We start from the raw sequence: 22,724 nt of genomic DNA, 5'->3' as shown, positions 1-22,724 counted from the left end.
TAAGACAAAGTAGTTTAATCGTACCTGTCGTACAAGATTTAGGACCAATTTAGAATAGCTTATAAATAGTTTTTTAATAATAATTTATAAAATATGAGATAAGTATATAAAAAAAATTTTATCCCAATTTACACGAAACGTGTTTACAGGAGATTTTCACCGTTATCCCAAACAGGCACGTATTCTTCCCACGACTGGATGAGAAAAATTTTGGGACTATTTAATTAACGAAATAGACTTGAGATTTCCGAAATTTCAAGTGTGTTTTTCTTAGGACGTACATGTTGGAGAAGCTGTCACGTGTCTTCTCTCAAATATCTCTGCATTCGATCAAGAGCCATAATACTGAATATATTTTATTTTCAAGGTTTCAATCGCAAGCCCTAATTCTGTCTTTAATCTTTCAGGGATTCATGAACCAAAACCAGATGGAACTCAATCATAAATACGCGTAGTGGCTGAACCCTATTTCTGTCTTTAATCTTCAGAGCACACTGTACTGCGACAGAACAGAGAAAGTCACCCTTGATCAAGAAAAATTTATTTTATTTTACAAGCAAGTTAACTGCATGTGACTTTTGTCCCCGTGAATTACTGCCTCACGGACGCACAGATTCTAGTGCCAAAACCCAATTAATAAATGAATGATCCCCCCTTATCTTTTCCTGCATGTTTTGCTCAAAAAATTAAACATTCTAAAACTGTTATTTCAAAAAATACAAGATTAAGATTGTCCCTGATGCTATCTTCATTTTTGTCCACATCATCACTGTTTGCTTTTATCCTCGAAGTCTTTTCACATTCATTCTCTTAGTATGTATTTAAACAGAACTTTGTCGTAGTTTCCCCTCCCCTACCTCGTAAAGTCTAGTTCCTTGGAAAATGTGACAACGAAAATAACAATAAAATTGCAGCAACTTGTAGGCAGCATTTTGGCCCTGTGTAGAAATATGATTAAAACCACTTATAAACAAGTTTTATCTAAATTAAAATAAAACTCTTCGTACTAATCTTATGTTTTGTAAATTATAATTGAAAAGCTATTATAAGCCATTTCAAACTGGTTTATTTCGTGCTAGTAAAATCACTTCGCAGTGATAACACAGATGCAGACAGAGAAAAGCACTGGAAGAACACCACAGCCAGAAAACAAAGCATAGCATTCACCAGAAGGAAGGCATCAGAACCTTAGTACTTAATTTCGCAATTTCCTATGATTAGTGGGAGATAGAAGTGGAGATGATGAATAGACTAACAATGAAGAAATGTGACAAATAAGCTAAACATGCCAATACAATGACCAACTTCACCGGAACAACCAAATAAGGAGCCTGATATTGCTGTTTCTTTGCAGGGAAGGCTTTTACACCCGGATGACCGATCATTTCAAGTAAAGTTCACTACGTGGTTGACTTGTGGTATTTGGATGTTTTTGAAACCAGCTCCAAACACTGAACAAGCAGGTGGTTGGATCCAAAAGCACCCCAAAGCTTCAGAAGCTTAGCCACAGTGCATAGAATAGAGGAGGCAAACTGCTAAAGTGCACGAATTTGGCAAATTGCTCATAACCTGTGCTTCGCGCCTTCTCAGCTTTGCCATCGAACAAGACTCAATTCAAATCCCTCCAGCCTCCATGCCCATGTTTGGTGATTCACAAGGAATCCTTTCGGTTTCGCATGGGCTCATTGAGGTTTTCGTGTTTGTTGGGTATTTTGAGTTCCTGTGTGATCATTCACCTGAAAGTATGAGAAACACTGCTTCGGCTCTGTACTGTATAACGAAGACAATTGGTTTCCTACTTTCCTCGTAGCAAATCGATAGGGCAGGATTATTGGAGTGCTACTACATGCTTATTATTGGGATTCAGGTCATAGATTTTTTTTTTTTAATTTATTTCTTGATTCTTGATTCTTGATTTGTGTTTGGTTTTAGTGTTTTACCCGTTCAAGTCCCCTGGAAGAGATTGTTGAGAATTTAATGCATGGTTTTTTTTTTTGGGGCCAACTATTGCAGGGCTTATATAATCATTGAACTGCTCTTAAAAAAAATAAAACAACTTATCCAATATTAGAACTAAAATATTTTCGTACATTTACATAAAGGTTGGGAGAACTTGCGTTTGTTTATTTATAATTTGTGAATGTTATGACTTTTTATAACTTTATTAATATCATCATTGATTAAAACTACAAATTATCAGTATACCATTGTTAATAGTTAATACGAAATATGAAATTTACGATGAATTCCACTCCTTAGTTGGCGGAATTTCAAGAATTTAAAAATTTTAAAGGATCCACAAGTGACTACTTTAATTGTCTTACAAATTGTTACAATATGGAGGAAATGCAACTTCTCAATCCAAAAGTTTTTCCTGTAACATTAAAATATAACGATTTTTTTAAATTAATATCAGTATCAATATAAAATATAAAATATATAAAAAATCACATTACTGGCATAATAAATCTTATTCTAAATTTTTTATAATTTAAAAACATTATTCATAAGCAATACTATTTCCAATCTTTAATATAAGAATTTGTTTGATTTTTATTTTAATCATAAATATAAGACCTTAATTTACTCTTTCACATTTATTCATTTTTTCCCTCAAAACAGTCCTTATAATAATAGTAGTTTTGGCTAATACACTTAATTAACACGGATATTTTAAAAAAGACAACACCTATTTATTATAAATAACTAATTTAACTATTTTTTTAATTTACTCAAATTAATTAACTAGTTTTTATATTAAGTATGCTAGTAAAAAAATATATATTAAGTACTGGAGGTAATAATTAATGTTGGCCATTTCTAAGCTTTTCTTATATTTTACTATATCTGATTCTAATTATAAGAGTTAGTTGACTAATTTGAAGAGATTAAGAAAAGATGTTAAGTTAGTTATTTGTAACAAATAAATATTGTTTTTCCTAAAATATCCTTACTAATCAAATATATTGGATAAAACTACTATTTTTAGAAGGATTATTTTGAGAAAAAATATATAAATATGAGAGACAAAGTGGATTGAGATATTATATTTAGGATCAAAATAAAAATAAAACAAAATCTTACATTAAGAACTGATAGTATATACTTTATACTGATGACATTTTTTTTTGACCCTGATGATATTGATTTTCTGTGCCGGAAAAAAAAAAAAAATTTCACCCCACAAATGAAATAAGTTTGCCAAGTGATTTTCCAAGCGAAGTCGAACATGTCCGGAGCGAGGTGCGCTCGTCGGGTTTAACCGGCATCGGAACTACTGTTGAACGCTGAGACTTTCGGATTTCAGAGCATCTTCCAATTTCTTCCCCGAAACTGCCTTTGTTTACTCAGAGAAGGAAAAGAAACGCAAATTCTGTCTCCCAGATAGATGGCAGAGTTGTCCATATGTGGCAATACCAGTAGCCCTGAGCTGACCCCAGAGGAAGAGAGGATTATGATAAGAGACATTGCCCTCGCTGCCGAAGCTAATATCAAAGAGGGGGAGACCTTTTACTTGATCACACAGAGGTTCGATTCCTTTTTCTTTCCTCCTGTTTCCCTCTTTTCTCTTTTTCTATTTTGTTCCGCTGAAAATTCTTAGGTTATTCTGACGCTTCTTGTGAACAATACAATGCTCCGTGGGAGAAGCTGTTGTTTTCTTTGTTAATATATGGGAAAAAACCGGTTTTGGAGGACCAAATGGTAGTAGAGAGCTAAGGTTGGAGAACTGAGTAGCACAAAGTGAAGGGGAATCGTAGCATTTCTCCGCCGAGTTCTGTTTTGGATTATAGAACTCTGACATTGTTTCGATTGAGAAAATGGTGCGCTGTCAGAATTTGCTGATCCCCACCCCGGGGGTTTTATTCTGTGCTTGGACCCCAATTTTATTCTTTTTCTGCTCATTCGAGTATAAATTTTTGAAGATGGCCAATAATTTTCTGTTAATTGCAAATTTTACACAATTCTGTGACAATAATAACAAGTCTCATAATTCACTATCAAAGCGGGGGAGGCGGTTCAAGTGGGTATCTCTTAGATTTAGTCTGTTAGGCAATGATGCTCAATGGGTGGCTGTAATCTCTGAGCCCTCTAAACCTTTTTCCATTCTGTGGAGCACTGAAGTTGAAATCTAACTGTTCTGACTCTGCTGTTGGTACTGCAGTGATTCACGAGTCAATTTCTTTGTTATCTGGGTCGTTGTGCGTCCAAATTGATGTTCAATAATTGCTTTTGTATGTTTATTGTAACTGATGTAATTTAATATCTTTTTCCTGACTTTGTAATCCTCTCTCTTCATTTTTAGCTTTTGCTCTTTTGAGATTTGGTCTCCAATGCAGGGAAACAAAGCTTGAAGAACATTGCCTTTCTTAGTTGATATGTTAGTATAAACTAAAATTTTGTCAATATAGCAGAGATAAAGTTATGTGTGTCTTTTCATAAGTTTGCTGACAAACCATATGAAGAGACAAACATAATTCGTTTACATTGACAATAACTGGCCTTTCTCTTCATTTCCTATGCATTGGTTTTGTCTCTTTCATCTACACCCACCGCAATGTATAAATCAGCAAGGAAAAACACACTTATTTCTGATCTATTTGTTGCAGATGGTGGCAGCATTGGATTGAATATGTGAACCAAGACCAAACAAACAATGCATATGATGGGGCTTCCTTTTCAGAGCATTGTGATTTGGCTAATTTAAATGCTTTAAAAAGGCCATCTGGTATTGATAATTCTGATTTGATATATGATGGAACGTCTGAGGATTCTGGGGCAGGTGCTGAGATCCATGATACTTTGTTAGAGGGCAGAGACTATGTATTGCTTCCCCGAGATGTTTGGAATCAATTATATTTATGGTGAGATTGCTTGCTTGTTGCTCAGGTTAAATCCACTTCGTCTCATTAGTGAAAATAGTTACCCCCCCCCCCTCCTGATTTCTTTCTTTTCGTGGTATCTTTCAGCAATCTGCTGGTAGGTACTAACTTGTTGATGGGTAAACCTGATGTCATCCTGAGCAGTTAATTGTTAAGCTGCATGTTAGATTTCATTTGCCCTTGTTTGAAAAAATCAAGTTCAGTTGATTTGAGCCATAAGAAGGGGGGGGGGGGGGGATTTTGATATTTTACTGCTATTGTATGAAGAAATGATGATTTAGTTGTGTGGAAGAACTAAAACATATGAAGGAATTGCAAATTTGATTTCTGGTCGCATTCCTCTATGTCCTAAAAAGAGAAGATGCAATCAGTGAAATCATTATCCAGTGCATATCCATCTATTAGACAATATAGCTATATTACGATGTTTGACAATAATGGCGATTCTATTGTTTTAGGTATGGTGGTGGTCCTACATTGGCCAGGAAAGCCATTTGTTCAGGTCTTTCACAGACAGAATTGGCCGTAGAGGTGTATCCTTTAAGGCTTCAGTTACTTGTGATGCCAAAAGGTGATCGGGCCACTATAAGAATAAGCAAGAAGGTATGATGTGACGGGAAATAATGAGCCAAATTATAATTTCAGCACTTGTTGCAAGAACCTTTTTGTTTTTTTTTTTTTGTTTCTCTATTTACCTTAGAGTTGAAATGTTTTGGGCAGGAAACTGTTGGACAGCTTCACCGAAAAGCTTGTGAAATATTTGATCTTCAGTCAGAACAAGTGAAGCTCTTTGTGATTCCTTTTGAAACTGTAATATCAAGAAATGGTTTTTAACCTTCAGCATGTAGTAATCAAAAGGTTGCATCTGTTTAGGTACGCATTTGGGACTACTATGGCCGTCGGAAGCATGCCTTGATGAATGACATGGACAAAACACTTGATGATGCCAATATACAAATGGACCAGGATGTTGGTCTCCTCTCACTCTGATGTATTGATATTCCTCTTGCTCTGGCTTACCTTTTGACATCTTTGTTTTTCATTGGTTTCTGATGAAACTCGTACAGATTCTTGTGGAGGTCCTTAACAATATGAATAGCATAAGTTCTGCTCAGGACAATGGATCTGCACTGAGGGAATCAAGTTCTGCTCTTGCAGAGCCATCCAAGTCAGGCTTATCAATTGGTGGCGGCTTATCTGCCAGCAAGGGAGCACCTAGAAACTATAACGCTGAGCTTTACTCATCTCAAAACCTGACTTCTACAGTTAGAGACGTAGATAATACTTGTGGAACCAGTGGTGTTAGCACGAGAGGTTCTTCAGGTGGTCTCACTGGATTGCTGAACCTTGGCAATACTTGTTTTATGAATAGTGCGATCCAGTGTCTTGTTCATACTCCGGAGTTTGCTAGGTACTTTCGGGAGGATTATCATCAAGAGATAAATTGGCAAAATCCATTGGGCATGGTTGTAAGTATTATATAAAAAGCAATAAGCTTGAAGTTGTTTACTTCTCTTTGAAAGTTTTCCTTTATGAAGCTTCAAGTGAGATTTTGTTTTGAGATAGATATGTAGTTTAGTCAATAGATATGTAAGTTAACCACATGGTCCTGGGATTTATTATTTCTTATATTGTTAAAATGCACGTCCAGTAGCTGAAGTGGCTAGCAGAGACTTTTGTTGATTTATCAATTTCTTTCACTCACTGATTCTGTATTTCATTTTAGAATTTATCTCAGGTTATGATCACAATCTAGATGGTTTGTGTTGGCCACACCAAGCAAGCTATTATTGTGAATCTGTGATCGTGCTTATCTATTATGATATCTTTTATACATTGAAAATGACTATCTTTACTGTTACATTCTATGAAGATTTTGTTCTTCATCTTGTTTGCATGTCTGTCTTTTCATAGGATTTTAATAATCACTTTTTCTGTAAATTCACAAAACCTTCGTTCAAAGTTGCGACTTCTTGGGCTCACCTTGATAGTCAATAGTTTCTATTCATCATCGGGAATGACTTTCTGCCTACTATATGATTATTATTGTGGGTTTTAGATCATAATTGATGAGTATTGCTTAACATCAGACTGACATTTTGTATACGTGTTTAGGGGTAATACAAAATCATACTTAGAAAATCATTTTTAATCTTCCTTTAATAGGGTGAACTAGCCCTTGCGTTTGGTGAGTTGCTTCGAAAGCTATGGGCACCTGGGCGAACCCCAATTGCTCCCCGACCTTTTAAAGCAAAGCTTGCACGCTTTGCACCTCAGTTCAGTGGTCACAATCAGCATGATTCTCAGGTTGGTTTGCTGACTGAAAGTTTGTACCATCTCTTTAGTTACTGTCATATAATCTTTATTAATACATGCTCATTATTTTCAGGAACTTTTAGCATTCCTACTTGATGGTCTCCATGAAGATCTAAATCGTGTAAAACATAAACCATATATAAAGTCTAGAGATGCTGATGGTCGACCGGATGAGGAAGTGGCTGATGAGTATTGGGCAAATCATATTGCTCGTAATGATTCGATAATTGTTGACGTGTGTCAGGTGGGTAAAGTGGGTTATTTAAAAATGTTTCATTGTCTTGTTGCTAATGGATTGATATTAGCTTGTCAGGAACAGCTTTTCCTCATATTATGGACTGACAATGCTGCATAGAGTGCCTTGCAAATGAAATTTGACATATATGTTTGTATTCCATGTAGAATAATTGAAGTGGTATGCCTTGTCGAGGAACTGTACACTTGTTTATTAATTCATTTTTATTTGCATCATAAGGTGGGGAATTGTGTAAGTTCAAGAACCGTTTTACTGTCTGCAAATGTGGTGGATCTTTAATAGGGTTATTTATGACGCCAGTATGTGTGTGGCATATGGAAAACCACTATGAAAGCAAATATGGCTTATAAATGGTTGCTTCCATGCATCATCAGGACCACTCTAGGTTTCTTCACAAATGAAGTGTGCTTTGTCCCGAAGAGAAAGACTGTTGTAAGTCGAGAAAATTATTCTTTCCAGCATGCATGGTTTTTACACCTTCTCTGAGGACATGTCTGACGTTTGTCAATGCTGCTGTTGTATGTCCACTATAACAACACAGGACTCCAGACTACTTGTTGAAAATGTTTTCAGTGTCTTCTTTGTTCTCTTGTTCTTGTTCCTATTGAATTCACCTTCTCATATAATTCTTCATTTGATAGGGTCAATACAAATCAACTTTGGTTTGTCCAGTTTGCAATAAAGTCTCTGTCACATTTGATCCTTTTATGTACCTTTCCTTGCCACTTCAGTCCACCACCACTAGGACTATGACGGTGACAGTTTTTACTTGCGATGGAACTGCCCTGCCATCTGCTTGTACTGTGACAGTGCCTAAGCAGGGGCGCTGCAGAGATCTGATTCAGGCACTTAGCAATGCTTGTTCATTGAAGCCTAATGAGAGGCTGTCGCTTGTGGAGGTGTGTGCTAGAATATATTAAACTTTACACATTTTTGCTGGAGTTACTGCTGTTTTCTATTCTAACTAGGTACATTATTATGTTGGTCTGCTATTTGCAGATACGTAACCATTTGATCCAAAGATTTCTAGAAGACCCTCTCATATCATTGTCTACGGTTAAAGATGATGACCATCTTGCTGCTTACAAGATTCCGAAGATCAACAAAAAAACAAAATATCTCCAGCTAATACACCGCCGTAGGGAGCAGTATGTATTTTTTCTCTCACTTACATGTCATATTATGTGCTAGTTATATGTGCCACTGAAGTCAACTTGAATTTGTAATAAAATGTTCAAATAGAAACTTTCTTAGGGAGTTTACTTATTGAGTAATTTTGTGCTGTATGAGGTAAATATGTGAGAGGAGTTTTGTTTTGTAAAGTACAAAAATGCTTTTTTTAAGCAGAGGCAAACAAGCACAAATAATAAACATATTAACTATGTAATTTCTTACATCAGTCGTTTTTTTACAATTGTAATTCAGGAAAAATATATTATTATATGGATTCTAGATATAGAACATTTTTTTAACTTTTTCATTAAATCTATGAATTCCTCTTCTCTGGACCCATGTTAAAGGTGAAATGGCAGGGCTGCATCACATTACATCATCACGGTGTACATTATATTGAACATAATTTTGTATGCTGTTCTTTTTGGTGTCTTTACTGCTTTCTGATGTTCCTCCATGTGTAAATTTTGTGTTCTAGGAATAGTGAGTCCCAGACCATATCAGGATGGAAACCATATGGAACACCTATTGTTTCCTTGATCTCATGCGATGATGCAGTCACAAGAGGTGATATACAGGTAATGGTTCATCGTATGCTCTCTCCTCTTTTGAGGAAAGGCAGTAATGTGGAACAAGCTAGTAATTCTGAATCCAGCATCCCAAGAGCAACATCAGATCAAGGCAGTGGGACTAATCCTGTCGAAGCATCTGCTGGAACCATGTCGTCAAATCTGCCAAATAAGGATGGCACTGATTCCAAAGCACCAATACCTAAGTTACCTCTTCAATTAGTGGATGATACTAATGCTTGCATTGATCTCTCAATGGGAGAGGAAAAAGTGGTGAAACTGTCTCCGTCTTCTGCAACAGTCCTAGTATATGTTGATTGGTCACAGAAGCTTCTGGAAAAGTATGATACTCAGCCACTTGAGAATTTGCCAGAAGTTTTAAAATATGGGCCTGCGACCAAGAAAGCTCGTACTGAACCTCTCTCTTTGTATACTTGCTTGGAAGCTTTTCTGCGTGAAGAACCTCTGGTGCCTGAAGATATGTGGTTAGTTTCTCCTCGACCTTCTCTCATCTGCAACCCTGCCCTTCTAGCCCATGTTTGATGAGATTAATATGGTGTGTGCATTGATAAATATCTGCAACTCTATCAATCTTCTCATAAGGCAATTATTGTTCTTGTTTGCCTCCAACAAATGTCACTAGTTTGGGCAATAAGCAAGTCATGCTAGAGGAGGAATCTATTTCCTCCTGGCCGTCTTTAGCTTCTTTGAGTTGTTGCTGGTTCTAAACTAAGGGTGATGATGGATGGTGATGTTGCACCTTATTGATTTTACTCCCATGGGGTTATATCCTCCTTTTATAAGTATGAAAGGTAATCGATGGCCCAAAGAAAGAGAAGGGGGAAAAAAGAATGAAAAGTGATCATCCTGTGAAGTCTTATGATAGTGGCATGATATTTTCTTTGAGCACTGGATTGGACTGGAAACACTAACAATTTTTTCGGTTGTAAACATTTAAATACCACCTTCTTTTTAGTATCCATAACAGGATAGCTAATGCAGCACGAAGGAAGGATATGAAGCACCAAGTTCTTAAACAAGCAACCTTGCTAGGATATGACTTAATTATGTGATTTATTGTTTTAGCTATTTGGCCTCCGGATTTGTACCTTTTTATCATCAAAGTATTGAATAACTCTCCTTGACCTGATCAAGCCTGTTGGTGTGAGCTAAAACGAAGATAAAGTTATAACATTTTATGGGCATCATCAGTGATTATATACACAACCTTATGGCTTAAGATAAAGGATTCCATGCATATGCTGCATTGTATTTTATATATTTACAAACACATCCTATTTGATTTTATGCTGCATAAAATTTTTGGCAAGGGAAGAAATTTTATAACTGCAGAAGTGATTGTTCTTAGCTATGGTGGTGCCAAATAGTAGTTCTATGTTAACTGTACATCTATCTGAATATGATATAGGTACTGTCCTCAGTGCAAAGAGAGACGGCAAGCAAGCAAAAAGCTTGACTTGTGGAGGCTTCCAGAGGTGCTGGTGATTCATCTAAAGAGGTTCTCATATAGCCGGTCAATGAAGCATAAGCTAGAGACTTTTGTTAACTTTCCCATTCATGACTTCGACTTAACAAATTATATAGCCAACAAAAACAACTCCAGACGACAAATCTATGAATTATATGCCCTTACAAACCATTATGGTAGCATGGGTAGTGGGCATTACACAGCGCATATCAAGGTAAGCTGAGAACTTTGTATTTGCTTTTATTTTCTGGAGTTGCTATGGCCTTAAAAGTTCCTTAGATTTTGGAAGATATATTCATAGCTTGGGTTTGGGTATTGTCACATCCTTTGCTTTTCATATTCAATCTTTGTCTTCGTCTTGGGCAAACTGGTTTCCACCATTTACATTTTACCGGATTTTTCTGTGTAGTAGCATTGCTGTCCTGATTGTGCACCAAATTTACTAATCAAGCATGAGATGTGTACTATCTTCGCATACTTTTATTCACGACCCAGTTTGTATACAAATTTTTGGTAAACTTGGGTGTGCTCAGGAGTTTCTCCTAACACTATCGTCACAATGTGCAGCTTTTGGAAGAAAATAGGTGGTATAACTTCGATGATAGCCACATTTCACCCATAAGTGAGGATGAGGTTGCTAGTGCAGCAGCCTACGTTCTATTTTACCGGAGGGTGAAGACTAATGATGCAGCCATCAGCAATGGGGCTTAGTCAGGCACCGATGGACCATTGTTACACCCCAAAAGCAGATTTCAAGGCCATCCATCTTCTCCATAAAAGTACTATTAAAACAAAGAGAAAGAAGAGAGAGAGAGAGAGAGATAGTTTAGCAATACCCAGATCATCTGGGCGTTTACATGTACGGAAGAGCACATGCCTATTGAACATACAAATGAGTTTTCACAAAAAAAAGAAATGTAGTATGTGGATGTAATTGATTGATGGCCTTTCTGTTTCAGGGGAAGGTTTTAAAATTGGATTCATGGGTTTCTGAAGTGGCCGCTGTATTGGACATTATTTTTTCCTTAGTCAAACAGGAAGAGTTAAAGATCTTGCCCTTATTTCTTTTGTTTTCCCTTTTATTTTTCAATATTTTCACGAATTTGCAGGATATATTAGATATTTACACCAGGGAAAATGCCTGCTTTGAGAGCTTCCTCATGCTTCCTCTTGGTTGGTTCTCTATTATTTTCCCTAAACCCCTTAAAAAAGAAGCCATCAATGGGCACAAATATTCAATGAGTCATTGGACGTTGGCGTAGGAGCTACTCATCTGATCAAATTAATCGTCCCAATTGAGTAGAGGAACAGATGATGAGGAAGCCTTTTCTGCATAATAATAAACATGGTAATCGTCGGCCCCAGAGAAACGGTTGCACCTTTTGAATGATCAAAAGTTCACTCTTGATTGAAACTAGAAGGGTTTCATGCTCTCGATTTGCATTATCCTCAACTTGATAAATGTTAAACGGATGAAAAAAACTAACGTCTTTTTACGTGAAACATTTTTGGTAATTGACCACGGAAACATAACGTCAAATCAGAATGTCTTAGTTCTCTAGTAAAATTTCAGAATTTGTTGATCAGATTTGTAATCATGCTCCTTCAACAGTCGATCGAAATTCTTGCATCACAAAATTCATACACTCAACTTCACTTATATATTAAATACTACTTTTTTTTAATATAAAAACTTGTTTGATTTTTTAGTTCCAAATATAAGACTTTATTTTTATATTTATCTATTTTTTCTAAACTAGTTCTTGTATAGATACACATATTAAAAATTCTATCAAATTGTAATTCTATCTAATACACATAGTAAAGTATCTTAAGAAAAACAACACTTATTTATTACAAATAACTAATTTAATTAATTTTTAATCTTTTTAAATTAGTTAATTAAATTTTATATTAAGATAAGATATAGTATACTTTACTCAAATTTGTATGTATGGTGGTTAACCTATTGTAATCCTCAAATTAAAGACAATTGGAGGTAAATGAAGATATAAGTTTTTGTTAGCTAATCACAAATATTAAACAACCTTATTTGAAGTATTATTGGATGTACATGAACGTTGATTGTTTGGAATCAAAAGTTATAGAAGGGGCCGATATTAATGGCGGGCACATGGCAAATGCTATCTTGAACGGGCAGTGTGCCCCATCAAATGGTCACATCAGTCTTTGTGGTGGTCCTTGTCACCAGCCAAACTCTGGCTCGACCGTTCTTTTTTCCTTGATCCTAGTTTGTTTTAGGAAAGTTTTTTTTTTTAAAATAAAAAAATAAATTCTTATAATGTTTTCTTTTTCAGATCAATTGATTAAACAGTTGCATTTTATTCAAAACCACCAAATATATAACACCTTTCAGACTAATCCATGTCCAGCTATCTAGGGTCCTCATTTAAATGCTATTCCCCCTGGGGTCATTTGGATGCTATATATAGACATTATCTGTGAGAGACTCTTTCTAGTTTTACCATAAGTGGAAAGCATTTCTAAATAATTGTCCCTATAAAATAGAAATCATGTCAATCAAAATACCAACAAATCATGCCGATCAGGAGTCACCCCCTGCTCTGTCCTTCCCATAATACTAATCGTTATTAGCTAATTAAATTGATCTTTTAAACCTTATCTTTTGTCCTTTTCTTCAGTCTAAACTAGGTTGCTAAACACTTCCCTTCTTTGCATTTTATATTATACTACTCTTCCGATTTTAAATATAAGACCCTTTTTATAAATGTAATTTAAACTATAAAAGAGTCTTATATTTATAACTGAAAGAGTACTGTATTAATTTTGATTTGTATATTTTGATTTTTATTGCTTTTTTGGTCATATACGTATTTATTATACTTTTTATAGAGAATTTAAACTTACGACTCTACACTTAAAAAATATTAACAAAAATGTTTGGTGTGATCTGGATTATGGGGTTTTTTGACCTTATCTCTATTATATGATCTAGTTCTCATTTTCTCAAATATTATCGGATTGTATGTATGCTTTTTAAGTGGTTACCATAGAAGAAATCTATTTTAGTTTATGTTCATCGTGTCATATCATCTTACTACTGCGCAAAACTAATAAAAACAACCTCTATTTAGTATAAAGCCTAAATCATTAACATGGCATGATAACATACAAATAAAAACGGGTGATAAAGTTAATTATTATTATTTTGACATAATTAGATTATAAACTCGAGGACTACGATGGCTAAATTAGTCTCGTGGTGTGGTTTGCTGATGTAACGCATGTCGTGTGTAAATCAGAGTCATGACTTTGTGACGTCACTTGTTGTTATAATTATAAGCACCATAATCCCTTATAATTAATGAGCTTCTTGTTAATTAAGGAAAAAGTTAACGGATTAGTTAATTGGCGGGTGGATTTTGATAGGCTTATTAATGGTTAGGCTTTACATGAAAACGACGTATCCTTCCAATCAGTTCCCGACCTCATTCACTGTTAGTCTGCATGCGCATGCCTCTTCAAGATCTTCTTTTTTAAAAAAATAGTTATATAATAAAATACAGATAATATTTTCAGTCTGGTGCATGCATCGTCACCTGTCATTCATATTAATATATCACAAATTAATATATTTTTGGAAAAAAAATTAATAAAACTTTTTAGTTTTTAGTGTCCGCCTTTCATCTTCAATCTTAATATCCTATTCTCATAGTCTTTTTTTTTCACCTTAACTATACTTCTTTTGTCCTATTTATTTATTTATTTTGAATGAAAAACTGTAAACTACTAACAACAAAGTTACGAGAAGGAAGCTAGAAGAATACAGGGATATTTAGCAACCTTTAAAACTAGTTTTAAAAGTACTTTTCTGTAAAACAAGATAAATTCTTTTATATATTTATTTCATAAAATGTAAAATACTTTTGAAATCATAGTTTGGTTTCTATCTAAACACCCCCTAATACTCCTAATCTCTCTCATCATCCTCCGCCTCCTATTGTCCTATTTATAATGTAGGAAGAGAAGATATTTTTTATCTTATTTATAGGGTACTAAAAGAAATTTTTTATATAGATATACAATTTCACTCTTTATTTATTATCATGTTAACTTTATTTAGATGAGGTATAATGTATATTAAATAGGGATAAAATTGAAAAGTTGTTAAATTTTAAGTGAGAGTTAATGAAATTTAAGGTTTTTCTTGGTCTATGTAAAACATGTTGGAAGTGACTTATAAATAGAATCAAATAAGTATATAATAATTACTCCTTTCATCCTATTTATAGGTAAAGAGAGAAGATGTTTTTGGTCCTATTTATAAGACATTGAAAGAAAATTTTTGTATGAATGTACAAGTTTACCTTTTATTTGTTATTATGATGACTTTATTTATATAAGGTATAATGTATTTAAATATGGATGAAGTTAGAAAGTTATTAAATTTTAAATGAGAGCTAATGAAGTTTAAAATTTTTCTGATTTGTGTAAAATATGTTAGAAGTAACTTATAACTAGGACTAGAAGAGTATCTTTATAATGGAATTGGAACATCCCAAAAGTCACTTTATAGTTTCTAATTGATTCTCCTAAATATTAAATTAAATACTATGTTTTTTTGCCAACAAATCAAATACCATATATTGCTATAGCTTGTTTTTTATAATGATGAATCTTATTTTTGACGAGACAAAACACAATGAATGCCTCGCACCATTTTCTCTGCTGCTATTATTAGCTGTTCACGACCTAGTTGAGTCCAAATTAAATGATTAAAGCTTCAATTTTCACGGCTAAATCATCAATATATATATATCCCTAAATAACTTATTCGTTAGCTCAACTAATTATCGTCATTTCTGCATTTTATTTAGTTTCTTCTTTAACATTTAATATGTCATTATCAATTTAAGACCATTTTATGGCACCAAAAAAAATTTGACGAATCACTTTGGATCAAATCCCTTTAATAACTGCTCTTTCTCTACAATTTTTGAAGGTCCCTCTCACGGCATAACGAAAAATTAATTAGAAATATTTTTAAACCATCAGTTTGTCCCTAAAAATACTTGAAGAATCTTCTACCCCAAAAATAAATAAATAAATTCTCAAGGAATCTCTTTGAATTAGTCCCTCCTGCTTGTTTTTGCAGCTAGGACCTTTCAAGGTCCCTCTCAGACTCTCATGGCATTAAGAAATAATAAAAAATAATTTAAGAAATTAAATATAACCAACGTAAAAAGTCACAATTAAGATATGAATGGAAAGTTGAGGAATTAAAATGATAATTAAGCTATTTTTGATCAAAATTAACGGCGTTGTTGAATGGGGGGCTTCTTTAGTCCAACAGTAAATTAATGCTTTACGTACACGTGTGAGCCCAAAAAAAAAAAGGAAGGAAGGAAGCAAGGGTATGTGATAAGTTAAGAATGATAGACTTTAATTTATATCTCTATTATATTTTATTATCATTTTATATTTATTTATGAAGTATGATAGTAGTGAGGATTTTTTTCCATCTCGTCCTTATCTCCTCTGTGAGTAGTGAATGTATATCAGTGGATGTATGTGTAACTAACTACAATAGCAGTCCACACAATAAATATTTTCAACCATTCAACGAAGTTATAATTAATGGAAGTGCATTTTTTTCAAACTAAATTAAAACCCATTGACGTCTCGTTCAGAATGTTTGGGGTAAGATCAAAACTATGATTTCAGAAATATTTTTATAGTGTACGAGGTAAATATATGAAAAAATTTGTCTCGATTATAAAAAAAATACTTCTGAAAAGTATTATTGAGTTTCCCAAACACCCCTTTATTCAAGTCTGAGCAGTTGGGGAAAAGTGTCATACATTAGATAAATTTAGGGTGAGGTTGGCCAAAAGGATAAATTTAGGGTGAGGAAAATCTATACTCGTCTGAAGCTATTTTTAAGTCACTTCCGATATATTTAACATAAACTAAAAAAAACCTCCCCGCTAGGAGAGATGCCCACATTTAGTATCCGACAGTGTCTTGAATAGAATTGCCTCTAATAGGAGGATACTTATGCTTTAGCAAAAAAAAAAAACCTAAGAAAAACCTTAAACTCCATTAACTCTCATTTAAAATTCAACAACTTACATCTTCATCCTTATTTAATATATATTATGTCTCATGTAATTAAAATCAATATAATAATAAATGAAAGGTAAAATTGTATATCTATATAAAAAATTTCTTTCTATAAACAAGACAAAACCCTATAAATAGGACCAAAGAAATACACGTGAAACACCCACATATACATATATCCACGTAAACTTATTAATGCCTTTTGATTTCTGGATATGAATTGAAAGTTATTTATATAATGTTTAATTTTAAGATTTTGAATCGCCCATTTAGATACTTTCTTCCAGAATTAAATGGACTAGTCTCAATTCTAATACACACGCAGTTTTATCTTGACCAGTAGTGCGTTCTACAGCTAGGGACCCATCTTTTATTTCTTCAACTACAGCACTCTACTGAAGAAGACTTGCATATTTTGGTGTGCATGGAATCAAAACGCACTATTCTGGTCCAAGTAAAATAATCTTCAACACTTTGTAATCTTTATGAAAAGCAAGCCCATTAGTGTAGTGAACAGAGAACACGCATTAAGGGGTAAAAAAAACAGAGAGAAATTAAAGTTATTAATCAATTCTTAATTTGTCATCAACAAACAATATATCATCGATCATTAACAAACAAACAAACAAAAACCCGATTGATTTTCATAAACTTTTGAGTCAATAAAAAGAACCCATCTATCAATTGCTTCTTCCAATGGGGAAGCAAGCATGAAGTTGTTCGATAAGAAGGCTAGTTATCTTTCAAATCAAATATATATTATATATATATATATATATATATTAAGAGATAAAGCAGATGCACTATACAGATAGAAGACGAAACGTTGCATGCATGATTCTTATTAAATTAATAAGCAAAAATTAAAGACATTAAAGACGAAGCTTTCATTGGCTAAATGATTGATTAATGAGTAACACTGAGGCTAGTAATGTTATCTATAACGAGGGAAATGGATATGGATCTTGACCGACAGAAAACAACTTTGAAGAAAAAGGGTGCAATAATGGAGAAGAAGATAGAGAAAATGGGTCAAAACTAAGAAAAGATGTGCTGCTAAAAGGAGTGACAACGCAGTATGATAGATTTTTGTTGGAAAGATAGATGGACGGACGATGGAGAAGACTTCAATTATTTTGTATAGAAAGGATTAATGAAATAAAGAGAGTGAGATCATTTGCTCAAAAGAATTAGAAAAAGAGCATATGGTTCCGCAAGTTTTGTTTGGAAACAAATCAGACCTAAAGTACGCAACATCATTCGCTGATATTTAGTTAAGTGGGAGCTCTTTATGTTGTTTTCGTTATAAAGACCCTTTTCCCTAAAGATGCTGATAAAGAACGGTGTGTACAGCCTTCGTCTTTCTCCTGCCATTGCATGTTTCAACTAAAATGCCTTATTCATTCCAGTTTCTTTGAACAGCCTGAAGAAAGATAATTAATCATCAGTTATCCGATATATGATATGTTCTTTCCGTTCTAAATATAAGATTTGTTTTATAGTGCGATACTCATTATTATACTATAAAATGAATCTCACGTTTAGAAACGGATAGAGTATGTATGTATATATATATTACTAATTATTCATTCAGATGGAGTATTATCATCTTCAAGTACAAAGCTTTGATTGCTTCAGTACCGTTCAACTGGATGCACCAATTAAGACTGGAAGGCGAGGTGTCAATTTATTGTAAGCTTGATGATATCTTTGGAAGAAGTTATATATATCAAATGACTTTAATATAATATTTATTATTTTTTATGGTGCACGCTTAATTTCAATATTTTTCTAGAATTTAAAAACGTCCTAATAATACTTGTACCGAAAAGAAGTCATAATAATACAGAAGGAAGGTGTTTGAACTTTGAAGGCGCGCGTTGTTAGACATGCCCCTTAAATGGGGTCAAAATGTCATTTTTGCTCTGCAAGTTGACACAATAATCGAACACGCTTAGCCAAAGGGTTAATTAAACCATTTAATATCTTTGTTTCGGAATGCCAAAAACAGGAGATGGCTGATTTGTCGTTTTACCTCTATTGAGGGCTATTTGGTGGCCACAAAATTAACGAATGAAATTGAATCATGATAATAGAGGGGTGGAAAAAAAAAAAAAGAAAAGAAAAGAGTACAGCTTTTGCGAGATAATCTGGGCCTTGGCCTTTCACAGTGGCTTTAGGTCCAAAAAGAATTACGCCAATAATTCAAATACAGTGGATCATAAATCACCAATCACTGTATAATTTTACTAGAAATATTATAAATAGAGGACATGACTTATCTTAAAATGCATATTTTGCCTGCCTATATTAGTTTGCTGATGTTTATTTTTAATATATAACTTGGAGTTTTTTATCGGGAACTATAATTTGCCATATCAGTGATTATTCCATACATAAAAACTTATACAAGTCTACAGTAGTTTAGAATTACTCGTGCAAAGCTATATACGTGGTTAGCATTTTGTAGTTGGGGTAAAAATTTTGAGTGATTATTTAATTATCTTGTTACATATTCCTCTTATAACATACGGAATTTTGCTTTAGCATATCTGTGTAACAAGATCGTATCATTATTATTATTTTCTTTTCTTCCATAGTTGACCTCAAGGCGGCTGCCTGTGTTAAACCCTATTGTAGGGTGATAGGCCTTTTATCTTCATATATTCTTATAAGAATCACAGCAATAATAATATTTATAATACAATTGAAGGCAATTCATGGCACTTATACTTTTGCGTTCGATTCCCACCCACAAATATACCATATAACGCACAACACACACACACATTGTAGAAAAATTCTTGGCTATCACCATCTCTCTCAACTTGCCCATCACTTTGATGAATCACCAAAATATTATTACCTCCTGCGGATGATTAAGTTGTCTAGTCAGCCATTAATCCAATATACGCACCCACATTATCTATTCAATTCCAAGCATTAAATCATCTAACTTAATATATTGCATCAAAGATAGCTATTCTTCCCCCTCCCCCTCCAAACTAATCACAACTTTATTTAACAGAGAAGGCAGTACATACTCTGATGAAACAAAGGGAAGCACGAAGAAAAAATTATTCATCCAAAAGAATTATGTCCGGGAGTAACTTCTAATTAAACCGCCCTTAATACTAGAATTTAGTGGTATTTGACGACATGAAAAAGGCTACAAAACGAGATAAATTTCTTTATATATTTATTATAAAAATTTTTTAAAACTATGATACGGTTTCTATCTAAGCATCTATTTAATTGAATGGTAATAAATGTCAATTTTAAAAGAATCTATCAGTAACTTTGTTACTTTGTTGTCATTAATTTATTCTAAATATCTATACATGTTCTCAAAATATATCACTTCCTAAACGCCGTCCGTGGCAATACAGTATATAAATAAATAAACAAATAACTCTAGTTTGTGTTCCCACTACCCACCAACACAATGCAGAATAATGATATATGGAATACACATAATGACAGATTCTTTATGGATATATGAACTAAAGTGCCACAGTAATTAAAATAGTGGCACCAATAATCAAAGTGACGTATTAATTTATCCATAATTAGCTCTGTTTCACCAATCAAATCTCCACAACGCAACACATCAGCTGATCATCAAGCCCTGGGTTGTTTTGGCGGGTATCATCAAATCTAAGATTAACCAGCCAAATTAAACTAAGTGAAATCCACCCCAAATGATCCACTCTCTTGTTGCATCGTGGAATCCATTTATTATAATTAATAACATGCTCATGCACGCCCAACAAATTAGAATCTTCGGAAAGATCCAAGTGCTTATTTCGTGCAACAAGTCGTATGATCGAGTTGGATCATATGGTCAGATTGGCTTCGGCAGAATTGGCCAGACAATATTTTGATGAAGCCAGTAACTGACTTGATGTCGATGTTGTGCATTCCCACGCACGTGTGAGGTATTTTCAAAGCGTGAGATTGGGGAAGGGTTGCTTCAAGAGACTCAGTTAGCCATCAGCTCACCTCACCAGAGAGGCTTATAAATAGGAGGGAGGGGCTAGGCTTTTCATTTGGGAGACAGTAACACGCTTGCTCCTCCTCAAATCTGTGATTTTTTAAGTAATCGATAGTGTTCAAAAGTGAAGAGAAATGGAAGGGAAGGGATGTTGTGTGAGTGTTATTGAGAAGTGTAGGCCGTACATAGCCATGATTTCTCTTCAATTCGGGTATGCCGGCATGAACATCATCACCAAGGTTTCCCTCAACCGAGGTATGAGTCACTATGTTCTTGTCGTTTACCGGCACGCCTTCGCCACCGCCGCCGTTGCTCCCTTCGCTCTTGTTCTTGAGAGGTACTCACTTCTTTCTCGATTCACCATGCTCATATTCTTCCCTTCTCATTGCTTATTTCTTCCCTCTTTCTTCCTTGTCTCTCTCTCTCTCAGGAAAGTGAGGCCCAAGATCACATTCCTCGTTTTCATGCAAATTCTCGTTCTCGGACTTCTTGGGTTAGTATTTAGTTCCCTATTCCTTCAACTTCATCTCCTGCGTGGAATACAACCCCATCAACTATTCTGCTGCTTATTATCCGCTCCTCTGCTTTTACAGGCCTGTGATTGATCAAAATCTGTACTACGCGGGCTTGAAGTTAACTACCCCAACCTATTCATGTGCTATAAGCAACATGCTCCCCGCACTGACATTTCTCATGGCAGTTATCTGCAGGTACAACAAATACGACAGTTGTCGAAACTATTCTGTTTTTGTTTCTCTTCTGGTTCGATCTCAAATGGTGTAGTGTTGTTTGGTTGCCAGGATGGAGAAGGTAGACTTCAGAAAAGTACGATGTCAGGCGAAGGTGATTGGGACGATAGTCACAGTTACGGGGGCTATGTTAATGACACTGTACAAGGGCCAAGTCATAAACTTTTTCTGGTCTCATTACATGCGTCACCCCAGAGAGACTATACTCCTTCTACGGCCACTGATTCTGGGGGAAAAGACTGGTTTAAGGGTTCTATTCTGCTCATAATTGCGACCCTTGCCTGGTCTTCTTTCTTCATCCTTCAGGCAGTGACGTTAAGGACATACCCGGCTCAGCTATCCCTCACATCACTGGTGTGTTTCATGGGTACACTGCAATCAATTGCGGTCACGTTTGTGATGGAACATAATCCCTCTGTTTGGAGAATTGGGTGGGACATGAATCTGCTAGCCGCGGCCTATGCGGTAAGCCTTGATATCTCTCTCTCTCTGTTTTTCCCAGGAAACAAGAATCCCATCAATATGTGTTCAAATATGGTGAAACAGGGTATAGTATCGTCAGGCATTGCCTATTACGTTCAGGGGGTTGTGATGCAGAGAAGAGGGCCCGTTTTCGTGACTGCTTTCAGCCCTTTGATGATGATCATTGTAGCTATCATGGGCTCTTTCATCCTGGCCGAAAATATCTACTTGGAGGGTAAATTCTATACCCTTAACTTTTTCCCCCAATCTATTATCCCTAGTTACCGCAACTACTGATTGTTAATTAATTTGAGTCGTGAATTGCAGAGTGATAGGGGCTGTGCTGATCGTAGTGGGTCTGTACTCGGTTCTGTGGGGAAAGTACAAGGAGAACAAGGAGAAAGAAGAGGCAGAGACAATCTCAGAGGCAATAAAAGGATGTTCAGAAAATGGAAGGATGGCACAAGTGAAGGAAGATATTGAAGCAAACCCTGTGAAATGCAAAAGGTTGAAGGCCCTGTGGTTATAGCTATTAGTGTTCCCAAAGCTTAAAGGAGCAGAGACGAGACAGAAAGTAAAGAGAATAGCAGAGGGTGCTTCGCATGCGTGAGGGGCAGAGAGAGAGAGATTTCAGGGGACCTTTTTTGCACCTTCAATTTTTGCTGTTCTGACATTTAATTAATAACAGAGTATTGGATATATTATTAAAGCTATTTCTGAGTTAAGTACTG

At 34.9% G+C, this 22,724-nt stretch overlaps 1 protein-coding gene and 1 pseudogene across 1 annotated transcript; both read left to right on the top strand.

Moving 5' to 3' along the window:
* Positions 1-3,200: 3,200 nt before the first annotated feature.
* Positions 3,201-11,653, top strand: LOC114720026 (ubiquitin carboxyl-terminal hydrolase 5-like). Its single transcript, XM_028905613.1, has 13 exons — positions 3,201-3,528; positions 4,608-4,862; positions 5,339-5,483; positions 5,601-5,660; positions 5,754-5,849; positions 5,948-6,349; positions 7,047-7,187; positions 7,270-7,440; positions 8,094-8,351; positions 8,452-8,600; positions 9,104-9,679; positions 10,624-10,897; positions 11,251-11,653. The coding sequence occupies exons 1-13, from the start codon at positions 3,389-3,391 to the stop codon at positions 11,392-11,394; spliced, it is 2,811 nt and encodes a 936-aa protein (XP_028761446.1). The 5' UTR covers positions 3,201-3,388; the 3' UTR covers positions 11,395-11,653.
* A 9,201-nt stretch (positions 11,654-20,854) lies between these two features.
* On the top strand, positions 20,855-22,481 carry LOC114720054 (WAT1-related protein At5g07050-like; annotated as a pseudogene).
* The last annotated feature ends 243 nt before the right edge of the window (positions 22,482-22,724 follow it).

The sequence above is a fragment of the Neltuma alba genome, unplaced genomic scaffold (assembly GCF_004799145.2).
Source record: "Neltuma alba isolate B1F8T4 unplaced genomic scaffold, ASM479914v2 tig00011962_pilon, whole genome shotgun sequence".
NCBI classification, from domain to species: domain Eukaryota; kingdom Viridiplantae; phylum Streptophyta; class Magnoliopsida; order Fabales; family Fabaceae; genus Neltuma; species Neltuma alba.
Note: the sequence above shows the minus strand (reverse complement) of the source record. Positions and strands in the feature narration are given on the sequence as shown.

Bases quoted from the DNA above. Each gene is read 5' to 3' on its own strand.
- LOC114720026 (XM_028905613.1), top strand. From the start codon at position 3,389: ATGGCAGAGTTGTCCATATGTGGCAATACCAGTAGCCCTGAGCTGACC. The intron at 6,350-7,046 runs GTAAGTATTATA...TTCCTTTAATAG, and splicing joins AAAATCCATTGGGCATGGTT to GGTGAACTAGCCCTTGCGTT. The intron at 8,352-8,451 runs GTGTGTGCTAGA...TGCTATTTGCAG, and splicing joins AGAGGCTGTCGCTTGTGGAG to ATACGTAACCATTTGATCCA.